Source organism: Sardina pilchardus, chromosome 7 (genome assembly GCF_963854185.1).
Source record: "Sardina pilchardus chromosome 7, fSarPil1.1, whole genome shotgun sequence".
In the NCBI taxonomy this organism is placed as follows: domain Eukaryota; kingdom Metazoa; phylum Chordata; class Actinopteri; order Clupeiformes; family Clupeidae; genus Sardina; species Sardina pilchardus.
The window spans coordinates 25054280-25066602 of NC_085000.1; the positions used below are offsets into that span (position 1 = coordinate 25054280).

Sequence of the window (12323 nt, forward strand, 5' to 3'; positions counted from 1 at the left end):
ATATCGATTGTTTTGCTCGAGGGGAGGTGGAAAATGAGCGTATTTCCAAAAATGGCGGAATATCCCTTTAAGGGTTTGCTTTGAAGCCTTATGTCTCTGTTCTTCAACCTGACAATAGCATGCATTAATTCTGCTGCTACTGTGTATATTTGAAAGCAATGGTTGGTTCTCCTTTTGTCACATTATGCGCTGAAGGTGTTCATCAAGTTACATATCATACCTCATTATGTGCCTAGAGGTGGAGGGTTTGAACGCATTACAATAGAAGAAGCAAGAGAACAAAGAGACCAGAGAGAAAACAGGAACTAAAGAAATGAAACTAAAAAAAAAATAAAAACGACACATGTAGGATGTTACAGAGGGTACAGGAAACACGGACTGTTGTGAAAGAGATGAAGAAAATAAAAAAAAGAGAGAAAAAGATCAAGAAAAGAAAGAAACAAAGGCCCAGCTAGCACGGAGTGGGTAACAGAAAATGCCCACGTGGGACAGACGGAGCAAGGCTGTTGTCTTAGCGATTTGAGTTCTTCCAGGTGTCACATGACCCGCTGCCCTGCACACCTGGTGTTAGTTTCCATGGAGACGGGGTCAGCCGCATGGAAAGCAGGTTTGGGGGGTGTGATGTTAGCAGGAGGTGGAGCTGTGCACTCTTACAGTTGCCCACCAAGGTGTTATTTCTAAACACAGCAGGGGGGCCGTCATATAATTTTGGCCTCCTCAAATCCCCCTTGCACGTTTTTGAACGGCCCCTCGGTGCGGTTGCCCAGCCCTCTTGAGATGCACGTGAAATCTCATTTTGAGTGGAGAAAAGCCTCTCAGGGTGAACTGGAGCCAAAAACCACGGGGCTCAGGATGGAAGGTTTCCTCCTTGAGCATCCCAGTGAGCCACACTGGCTGGCGTAGCCGAGGACCAGTCAAGCAGCGCAGCCAGGGAAAGTGAGATGCTCTAACGAAGCAAAGCTTTCTGAAAGCTACAGTACAGGGCTGTGACATCAGGCAGACAGCTTGCTGTGTGGGGGGGAAAAAAGGTGCCAAGACTCTCACTGCGGCTCAGCTGAGTGTGTGCTTAGTTCTTGTCGAGGGGGGGAAAAAATTAATTCTGCCGCAGCTCTGAAAGGCTTATACTAGACATTCTCAACCCTAAAAGTATCTGGTAGAAAGGCAATCCATTTGTTAAGTTTTGTCCCCTAAGCTCTCCTTATACTGACACACTTGGTCGCTGCACTTCTCGACTCTCAGCATTCTTGTGCAAAGCCCAGTAGTTTGTGCTATGTGACCGTTTGTGTGCGTTTTTGTGTTTGTGGCTAATTGTGTTCTTGGAGGGATCACTGGCTCATTAACTTCCTGTGACCGTCTGCCCTTCCTCCTTTTACAGTGTTCAGATGGCAGTGCGACCCAGGACAGCTCCCTGAAGAGAGTGGCGGTGGTGGAGGACTTCTTCGACATCATCTATGCCATGCATGTGGAGATGGGGGCCGATCCCGGACGAGCCCCCAAGCATGCAGGCCAGAAGAAGACCTACAAGGCGGTGAGGAATCCCCTTCTCTTACACACCATTGCCTTTTATTTAAATGGCAAAAAAGTGCTCTTAAATCTATAAAGGTCTAGAGAGGATAAATGCAACTTAATGTCTTAACTTAATTAACTAAATACAAGTAGATTGTCTTTTTGGCAACACAGTGCTAATACTACTAGGCCTATATTCATGTACTAGCTTCCTAACAACTTGTTGATTAATTAGTCTTATGTTATTTTCATTTCTGCTATATGATACTTACCAACATTCAAAGGTATACATTGAAATTATATGAATACGACATATTTAAGTTAATTTTAAAATACATCCTTTTTAAGAAAATGCATAGTTTATCCTCTCAAATAGCCTAGTCCTTTTAGATGAAAGACTGCATTAAGGTCAGCAAGCCATAGACTGTACATTTTGTGACTACTGCATTAGTGGTGCAGGAAACCAGTATTTGGCTCAACTTATAGCACTAGAAGCGGAAGAAGCTATCTATATTGCAATGGGTGGTCTTATCTATTTTAAGTGGTTGGTATGTAGTGCATTCTGTAGATGATTTGAGTTTACTGAGTATGACTGTCTTACTTCAAAAAAAAGGTACACTCTTCTAAACATGTCTGTGGAGTTTGAGAAAGTTAAGCCTGTGGAACTCTTATGAATAAAAATTGAATTTTATTTTTAAACACATATAATTGTTTATGTGTTAAAAACACATTTGGCTCTCTAGCCCTATCGTATTGTCTCATATTTGAGCGTTGGCATGAATGGGCTAGATAAAAAAAAAGGCACTGTCAGATGTTTTTGTTTTTTTCCCTTTCTCTCACCTGATTTTATGATCTGCTTTTTTGCCCCCCTCTAAATCATGTTCCACTGAGCGTGACTTGTCACAAGCTACTACAGCGCTGTTGACAGAATGAGCTCCAGGTAAAGTAAATGAATGGCTCGTCCCTCCCTGCGTGCGGCGCTGCCAGGAGTGCTACTTTGAAAAGGGCCACACTGGCAGCGCGCTCAATCAACAGCTCAAACTCCATTCTTTGTCTTCTTGACCAGTTAGGCGTTTGTCTGATGTTTGCGCTGCTACCTCTGCCTCACACCGAGCAGGTGTTGGAGTACCTGTGTCCGTCAGGTTACACGTTTGGCCAATGAGAAAGGTGAGCGACTGGGGGTGGGGGAAAGAGACAACCCGGGACGATGCCTCTGGGCTCTTTGTCCCCAGAGCAGTGGTTAGTCACTGTGGGAGAGCAGGTGTCAGGTTCTAACTCCAGCCAAACACTGTGCTAATCGCCTAATTAGAGCAATTACAGGCCAGATAGGTTTGTTTTCCTGACATTTGGCATTCAGGGGAAACCTCGGCAGACCTGTTAGACTAGTGTCCATCAGGCGACCAAGAAAACCCGAAACTTTCTGCTCTTTGATTGGTTGTGACTTGCGGTAATAAAGTGTGACAAGTGGTGATTGCTTGTGATTGGATTGATTTGATCTGGCTTCATCCGGCCAAGATAGGTTGTAATTAACTGTGACTGGGTGTCATTGGATTTTTCAGCATCCTTACCTGGAGACTGGACAAAACAAGAATGTGGTAGAGTCAGAAAAGTACACATTAGCTGTGCTTTACCCATTTGTTTATGCCCAGATGTATGCAGTTTTTCTTCGTGCTATCCCAAGCCATTCTGCATCTCAGAGATATGTCAATCAAACCACATGCTGCTCGAGCAAGGTAATTAAAGACCCGGTCGGAACCAGACCCGTTTAGCAGCTTGCCTGCAGAGAGACAGAGCTGTTTGGGAGGACAAATCATGTACAGTTCCTGTGCACCCACATCTTGCTCCAAGCTTTCCTGGCTTGCTGCTCTTTGATACCACCCTCTACTGGCAGCTGTTTGGAACTGCATGCTTCCTCCTGAGACCTGCAGTATTTACTATTGCCCTGCAAGGAATTTGAGAACAAAGACTAACTTGTATGATATTGTGTATTTTCCTTGCCAGCTTGATAGCAGAGTTTGAAAAGATATGGAAGAGGGCTGTAGAGGATACAGGCTGCAGAGGAGACCATCTCATGTTTGTCAAAGTAAACAACTGACAGGCAGTCCAGTGACAAGAGAGCATGTCAGTGGACAGTTGAAGGGGAGGTTTGTGTCCACAGGACAGTGGCATGGATGTGTGTGTGTGTGTGTGTGTGGTGTCTTCCAGTGCCTGTGGGACTCTCTTGGTCTCTGGAGTTAAGCCCTGTGCTGCCTCTTGCCCTGCAGAGAGCTGCTGTCACGTCTCATCTCCCTGCCCCGACTAGACAGTGCTGGGGGCGGGGGTGGGATGGGAGGTGGAGAGTGGGGGGTGGTTGCCGAGTGTCCCTCTCGGAGGTGCAGCACGTTTTTTGGGTGGCCTTTCCTATCCCGCTGCCTGAGGTCTCGGAAGGAGAAGAACGCATCCGTGATACTCCCCTTGGCCGTCCGACTTCTCCTCTCTGTGTGTGTGTGTGTGTGTGTGTGTGTGTGTGTGTGTGTGTGTGCGCGCGCGCCTGTGTGTGAAGGTCACGTACGGCACAGACATGCCAGCAGGAAAAAGAGAGATGGAAGCAGAGAGGGAGAGGGACAGAAAGGTTAGGGACAGAGAGAGAGAGGAGGGAGAGGTTGGTTACGCTCAGACCATTTCGTAGATTTTTATTTCAAATTGATGGTGTATGAGGTCAGGGAGAAGGACCAAAGGACCTTACACTCTTGACACTTCCTTGCCATTCTTTTGTGTCTCTCTTCCTTTAAAGTGAGAACAAATTCCAACATAAACAACATGACTTCTTTTCTAATCTAAGTGATTCTTTCTTACGGAAAGAATCCGGACCACTTGAAATGGAACCAAACAATCGGTCCGTTAGATATGTAGAGGGGGGGAATGTCCAGTCTCCACGTCACCCTCTTCCCATCTCTTCCCGTCTCCTCCTGCTCCCTTTCCTTTGTGTTTGTGTGCTGGTCTCATTGTGTTACCGTCACATCTCTGCCCTGGATGCAGATTGCGGAGACATACGCCTTCTTACCCAGAGAGGCTGTGACCCGTTTCCTGATGAGCTGTGGAGAATGCCAGAAGAGGATGCACATCAACCCAAGCACCGCCGAGTTCAAAGGTCAGAGCCCCACATGGACTGACACTACATTCATATGCATATGTACAACAACAACACACTCACTGCTGTACACCCTGGGACATTCACAACACATGTATTGACACATACATAAAATATGAAATCATATTTTAGATGATCATCAGGTACAATAGTGGCGTTGGTGACATTATTAATATTGTGATTCATTTTCCCCTCATGTCTGCATCTAAACATCTATGCACAATATTCCATTAGCTAATATCATGTGTACCACTTAAGCAGCTAAGAGTTTTGGTGGAAGAGATATTCCAGATATTTCTTTATTCTTACTTATCAAGAACTGCCTGGGCTTGTGGTAGGCTACGACTGTGGCGTAGTAGTATTTCAGAGCTTCCGTTCAGCTCGGTAGATCAGAGGAAGTGAAAGTAGAGCTTTGTGTCCGGGAGTGTGACTGAGAGGCCATGAAACATCCAGGGTACTGAATACTAAATGGTGCACAAGCTTGTTGCTTCGCAAAGCCCTCTAACCCTCTTTGCCAAAAGATTACACTTGTGACGTGTCCATATTATACAGACCTATTCATTATTTGTCACAGGATTTGTATACATGTCTAGTGTCCTTGGCTCGTACAGTCAGAACATAATAAAAACATTTGAAATAGGCTACATGTAGTCACAAAATATGTATTAGGATTTTTTCTTAGATTTGAAACAAAACTGATGAAAGTCATTTTTATGACGTTACTTATTCTGGACGAATGACTACCGTAGATGGACCAGTAGAGCCTTCCTGTCAGTCAGCTCACAGAGTTCTCAACCATGCCAGCAGAGGGGTGTCAAGACCAGCGCTCTCTGAGGCAGCTGTCACGAGCATGCCGAATCACTGTACTGCCAGGAGTGATGGCCTTGTAAAATTATGGTCGACTTTATAGCCTCCCATAGCATCTGAAAAATACAATCATTATATATAAATCCATGAAAATTGCATTCATCAATTTCTGCTTGTCATTTTTTGTTATGTAATTAGTCTGTTTCTAAGTTTTGTTAGTGTCTCTAACAATGGTCCTTAGTATAATCTGGAGGATACAGAGAATAATTGAAAGCAATGTTAATTGGGAACAATGGGGAATTGGGATTGAGGATTAAAGTGGGTTTCTGAAACTAGCATGCTGGAATGGTATTGATTTATTCCAAAGGCATTCAATCCCGTCTTAGATAAAGCTGCTCTGTTGCTCTGTCTTTGATGAATAAATAATGTGTGAGGATTTTATTCTTTAAAATGAAAAATTCCCTGTACGTGCTTGTTGAAGAATTTTGTTGCCAAGACTGAAGTATCATTTTGAATATACAGTAAATCCCATTTAGAGGCTGATCTGTTATTTTGCACCAGTTGAGTTACACCATCAGGTAAAATATGACTTGATGTTAGTACTATTATATATATGTTTTTTTTGTTGCATTTTCCCCCTTTACAGAAAATGACCGCCCCACTTCTCTGGTCCCAGACCTCATTGACTATAACATGCCTCTTACTGCCACCTACCTGAAGCAGATGAAACTGCAGTGCATGAATGCCAACGAACAGGTAAGCATGCAGACTGCTTCTCCTCTCACTCACTGGGCAAGCATGACAACATTGCCTAAAGCTTGAGGGTTTGGAGAACACTGTACATGGTGATGTGGATCAGAGGCACTGAAGAAAAAAGAAAAGAAAAAAACTCACAGTGCTCTGTAGTGAAGAATGGCCGTGCTGCCCATGAATATTTTATGGTGGTGGTTTGGCAGAGTTTTCCCTGCTGCAGGTTTTACACAGGTCTTATTCTGTGGAAGTAATTCAGTATGGTTTGATGATGATGATGATGATGATGGCGATGATGATGATGATGATGATAGTGAAAAGGGCTCTCAGCATTCAAGCAAGGATAACCAAGAAATAGATATTGCTTCATTCTTGTAAAAAAAAAATCTTGACAGAACAGTTGAATAATATACTGAAAATATACACTTTTACGGTAATCATGCACATTTTACTTATGCGCTTTCGTTGAGGTTACACAGACTTTGTTGTGTTTTGTCAGGTTGTTAATGTAAAAAATATAATGAATACACTAAAACCATACCAGAGACATTATGAGGACGTTGACTGTATCTAAACGTGCAGAAAAATGCATTGACAGGCATTATACTGCCTTTGTTCACTCAAAATTGCATTACTGTTGGTCTTGAAACTGCAAACTGCGTTTTGTACACTGAAGATAGTGTGTTAGATTCTGTAAACACTGTTTAGTGTTGCCAGTGGTTGTTTCATCAGGGAGTGTAGGCTTAGTATTAATGCTGTTTAGATAACATTGACATGATTTTGTTGACATGACTTAACTTGATGACATGATTAAACTTTAATGTGAGAACCGATCCTCTACTCTTTCAGGGTACTGACAGTCAAAGCATATGGATTTCTACAGCTCTCTTGTGGGCTATATGCATTTCACCACAGTAAAAATGCCTCCATATTTTAACCATAATTACCACAACATGCTAGTTTTTTTAGAGATCGCAGTAGAACTTCATAAAAATAAGCATTTTGTTATTTCCCAGTTTTCGTCTTACCCACACACGCACACACATAGAATCTGAACATTCCATAAGGTATCTATTCTATATGGTCTGTAAGATACAGTGTTGGGAGCCAGGTAAATGGGTTGCCCCAGCAACAGTTACTACCTGAAATAGCAACTAATATGTACTGAAGGTGTCTGTAGATCAGTCTTGTTAAGTGAAGGAATGGCCAGTGAAGTGTATAGGGGGATGGGATGCTTGATGTACAGTCTTTGTGCTTCTGAAGGAATATGCAGCCTATTGTTTACCATTGCGGAGTGGGGCATGCGTCTTTGAGTTCTCTCTCTCCGTCATCATACAGTTAGGCCTACACAGCACAGTATGAAAGCATTTGCGTCAGAGCGTGATGTGCGAAGGCCAATATCAGAAAGAATTTCAACAGACTGTTTGGTCTGAATGATGACAAAAATATGATGGAGTAATGCTGGCAGGGGGACTGTTCCTGGTTGTTTCACTAGAGAGCAGCATTTGTCTATGAGTCCATTTGTCTGTACCCAAAAATGTACATTAGCAAAACAACATTCATTAGTGCTAGTGTCACACACAGGCTGTTAAAAATGGGGAAATATGGTTTAACAAGCGAATGTTCAAACTATTCAAAGTACAGAAGACAGCATAATAGACTGTTCAAAGTTGAGACATGTAGGATGCTGTGTAGAGGAGCTAAATCCTCTTTTAAACAAAGAGGGAGGGGATAAGGGGAGTTTGGAGGAGGAGGAGGAGGAGGAGGAGGAGGAGGAGGAGGAGGGGGGGGGGGTCAAAGTTGTCAATCAAGTGCATAGGCATCCATTCAATCGACAGAGGGCAATGGCAATAGAACTGACGTCACTCGAGTAAGCCCCTCCTCCTTCTTCGGAACTGAAAGTCCGTGAGAGACGCCCAGGGTCCAATGTCTCTCACATTGACAGGATATTGTCTAAAATTACCGGGCGGTTATAGAGGCTAGAAAACAGGAACAGCAGGCTTTCACCGTGATAGACGGTGCGCTGGAAATATTTCCGGGACAAATCCGTTGTTCTTAAGGTAAGCTCTATGCTGCTCCTATAGTGATAGTGTATGAGCTAAAAAAAAATATTGGCTGTGTTTTCATACATTTCCAAATGTATAGCAATTTCCATTCAGGATTTGGGTTGTTTCGTTAGTTGGGAGATATCGCCTATGAAACAGCATTTGTTATTTGACACACGCATATTGAATGGTTGTAGCCGCAGCAACATTTTACAAATGTGTGATGTCTTGACCTTTTGCCTAAATGCACATGCCTGCATTCACGGTGCGATCAAAACATGCCCCCCCCCCCCCCCCCCTCTCCCCTGAATAATATAGTACCTTTAAAGAATGAATTCGCTTTATCTATGTTTTAACCCCCTAAAAGCTGCGCATTCTCTTCTGCAAAAGCACTTGGATAGAACTGCTCTCCAGTGTTTGCGGAAACTTTAATCATGCCGGCCGGCAAGGATTAGTTCGTTGCCTATTAGTTTACCCTTTAGGCTAACGCAACTATGTTTTTCCTCATGTGCTATGTTTATTTATTATGCCCTAGAATAAGATATATTAATGCAATATATTATAAGCTTTACGTGTGTTTGTGTGATCTTGGGTGTATTAAGTTAGCCTAAGCCATACAATTATTTTAGGTGTATTTAACATATTCGTGTGGTCTGTGTTTACACCTGCATTTATTGTGTTGTGCTTATTAGGGTGTTATTGTTTGCAAACCAATTCTTAATTCTCAGCTGAACAGTCGGATTGGGGAACTGGGTTTTAGTTGAAATTCCCTTAATTCACGTGTCAAGTACTACCTGCAAAAAGAGCTTTCAAATTATTCAGGGCTGACTGCAGTGCAGCTGCATGCTCCAAGGGCTGCTTGGCTTCTGTTCTGAGCATCACAAGTGTCACAGGGAGGGAGGGAGGGAGGGAGGGAACTAGTTTGTAGCAAATCCATGTTTGTATTGTGAAAGGTCTGTCTCCTCTTTGCCAGTAGGCGAGCAAGCTGTATGAGGCTGTGTGTGTGTGTGTGTGTGTGTGTGTGTGTGTGTGTGTGTGTGTGTGTGTGTGTGTGTGTGTGTGTGTGTGTGTGTGTGTGTGTGTGTGAGAGAGAGAGAGAGAGGTTTGAGTGAGATGCTTTTGGAGCTGTTTGTGTTCTGAAGTCGGAAGCATGCCATAGTGGAGGGCTGGAACTGGATTCAGCTGCGCTGAGTCTCACTGGGGCAGTCAGTGTTGCTGCCTGCCATGCTGGTATAGGAGTCAGAGGTTGTGTATTAGGGTCACGCCGTTCCGCTCCGCTGAACCAGGCTGGAGGCGTACGCAGAGGTTAACGCTCTTAAAAACACAGTGTTAAAAAGCACTGGGCCGCCGCACCACAGTCAGTGCCCATCACAGTGCATTATCAGGACCTCTCTCTCTCTCTCTCTCTCTCTCTCTCTCTCTCTCTCTCTCTCTCTCTCTCTCTCTCTCCTGCTGTCTGTCTCCCCATCACTTTCTCTCCTTATTCTCTCGGTGAAGTGCGTCTGTCGCACTTTTGTTCTGTCACGCCCCTCTCTGCTATTGCTGGTGTTGTGGCTCACTTGTGTAAGTCACTTTACATAAAAGCTTTTGCGCGGTGGTTTAATGTATATGGAAATGCAGTGACATCACTGTTGCATCTTCTGTTTCTGGTACGCTCTCGCTCCCTTTCTCTCTCTCTCTCTCTCTCTCTCTCACACACACTCTCCCTTATTATCTTTTGTTTCCTCACAACTCTCTTTTTCTCATCCCTCCTCATTTCACTTCCCTCTCTTTTTCTCTCCCATCCTCCTCCTCCTCCTCCTCTGAACCCCCCCCCCCCACACACACACACACACCCTCTGCCACTCATCATCTCTCATCTCTATCTCTTCCCCCTACCTCTCTCTCTCTCCCTCCCTCTCTCTCTAGCTGCCTCTCACCCCACCCCACCCCTCCGCCCCCATCTCACTCTCCTTTGGTCAGGATTGAGCAGCTGGAGGAGCAGCTTCTGTGCTAAATCCTCTCAACTCATCAGACCGTTTACCAGCCGATCCCCCTTTCCCCCTCTACTTGTCCCATACATCTCTCCATCTCTCTCTCTCTCTCTCTCTCTCTCTCTCTCTCTCCCTCCCTCTTTCCCTCCCTCTCTCTCCTGCTCTTATCCGGCCTTCAGCCTCCCATCAGTGTGTCTTTAGCTCACATTAGGCCCCCTGTTCTTATGTCACGCCTCTTCTTAAGCCCTCAAAACAGCTCCTCCAAAAGTCCCACTTCCTCCTAGCTCATGCTCCCTCTCCACCTCTCTCTCTCTCTCTCACTCTCTCTCTCTCTCTACTGTCTTTGAACACTGATGCTCTTCACCTCTTTGACTCTAAAGTCCACATGTAAGTTACTTTATTCTTGACTCTCTTGACTCTTGACTTTGGTCTATCGCTGCTCTTCTTGCTATTCCCCCTCCGTTTCCTCCTCTACCTTTCATTCTCTCTCTCTCTCTCTCTCTCTCTCCTCTACCCCATCCCTTGTTCATGCTCACCATTATGCCATGCCCCACTTGGTGCCTAATAGAGCCAGCTCTAAGCACATCAGCCCTCTAAACAAACCTCAGAGGGAAGGCTGTCTCACAGGAGGCTGCGCCGTACACATACCTCTCAATCTGTGTTTACATGGATCTGTATGTGTGTGTATGCTTGTGTGTGTATGAGTGTGTGTGTGTGTGTGTGTGTGTGTGTGTGTGTGTGTGTGTGTGTGTGTGTCTGTGTCTGTGTCTGTGTCTGTGTTCCTATAATAACATACTGTATATGTAAGCTAGTGTGTATGTGTGTTTGTGTGCGTGCATGTGTGTGTGTGTGTTTGTCTGTAAGCTGTTAGCATAGCATGTGTATGAGAGTGCTGTATGTTTGCTGTGTGACCTTGTTGTCTGTGTCTGTTGTCTTGTCAGTCTGTGTGCATGTGTATGTGAATCACTATATGCATACATGTGTGTCCTCGTTGGTTGATTGGCATGTTGGGCATAGTATTACTTTGCTTCTAGTACCATTGTCAACAACCACTTCCACCGATTGCTCAGTCAGCTGGATAGCGGAGCTGCAAGAGTCCTTTAATGTTAGCAGAACCACTGACTCTGTACAGCCAGCACTGTTGTTAATCAGCTGCAGTCGTGGAGTAGAACTGCAGCATCATGAAATATACATTTGAATTTAGTCACAGCAGGCGTTTTTTTTATCTTCAACAAACGAGCAGGTAACCCACTTAGGCCGTGGTGGAATTCCTCACTGTAAGTGGGCCTTAGGCTCTGTGAAGTGTCGTAGTAGACTATGGGAATTTTTAATGATCATGTAAATGAATGAAGCTGAATTGAAATAAAGTAAAACATTGAAATGAAACTTCATGGAAGCTTAACGGATTTCGTTACTCAGCACACAGGAAATATTAAACAAACCCAAAGAGGCACGCAGTGAAATTTAAACTCTTGACTCGATGAAAATGACTAAATGCTAATAACTCATATTTGTGTATTTAGAATATGTGTTTAAACGGAAAGCCTTAGTTAAACTGCACCTATAATCCTCATTGTGCCAAGATGGTGTATTGTAAGTCCAGTCACATTGCTGCGTCAGGCAAGTCTTATACGCCTGCTTTGTTTGCTCAAGGCCTTACATGCATTCACATCTACATTTCTCCCCTTTTCACTTTTATATTCCCTTACATGTGCATTCCTTCTCTTCTCACAGATATTTACATCAAGAGCTCACTGCGCAGAATAGTAATACATTATGCCGCAGCGTTTGCGTTCTCTGAGTATACATCCACACCCCGTATAGAAGGCCTGTTATTTTTTTTTTCTTCCTTCATGTTTAGTTTAGGTGTGGGTGTGGGGAGGGTCTTTGAACCCTTACCCACCATCCCATCCAGTCCCCATGGTAACCCAGTGAGAGAGCGGCTATCCTCACCCTAGTGAAATATGAAGGGGTGTGAGTCACGTCAGCCGCCAGCATTTGTGGGGGTTGATTTTGAGTGGAGGGCTGGGCATTGAAGTAGGGGTGTGGGGGGCGGTATGGCTGGGATTGCCTATGGATTTTGTGAGTGTTTTTGTGCCAGTGGTGTGTGTG

At 44.3% G+C, this 12323-nt stretch overlaps 1 protein-coding gene across 1 annotated transcript in view; it reads left to right on the forward strand.

Annotated features, from left to right (window-relative positions):
- nol4la (nucleolar protein 4-like a) overlaps positions 1-12323 on the forward strand; it is a 41229-nt gene that overhangs the window by 11448 nt on the left and 17458 nt on the right. The window contains exons 2-4 of the mRNA XM_062541463.1: positions 1376-1528; positions 4525-4636; positions 6090-6199. Coding sequence (XP_062397447.1) covers positions 1376-1528; positions 4525-4636; positions 6090-6199 — 375 coding nt within the window. The remainder of the gene's footprint in view (positions 1-1375; positions 1529-4524; positions 4637-6089; positions 6200-12323) is intronic.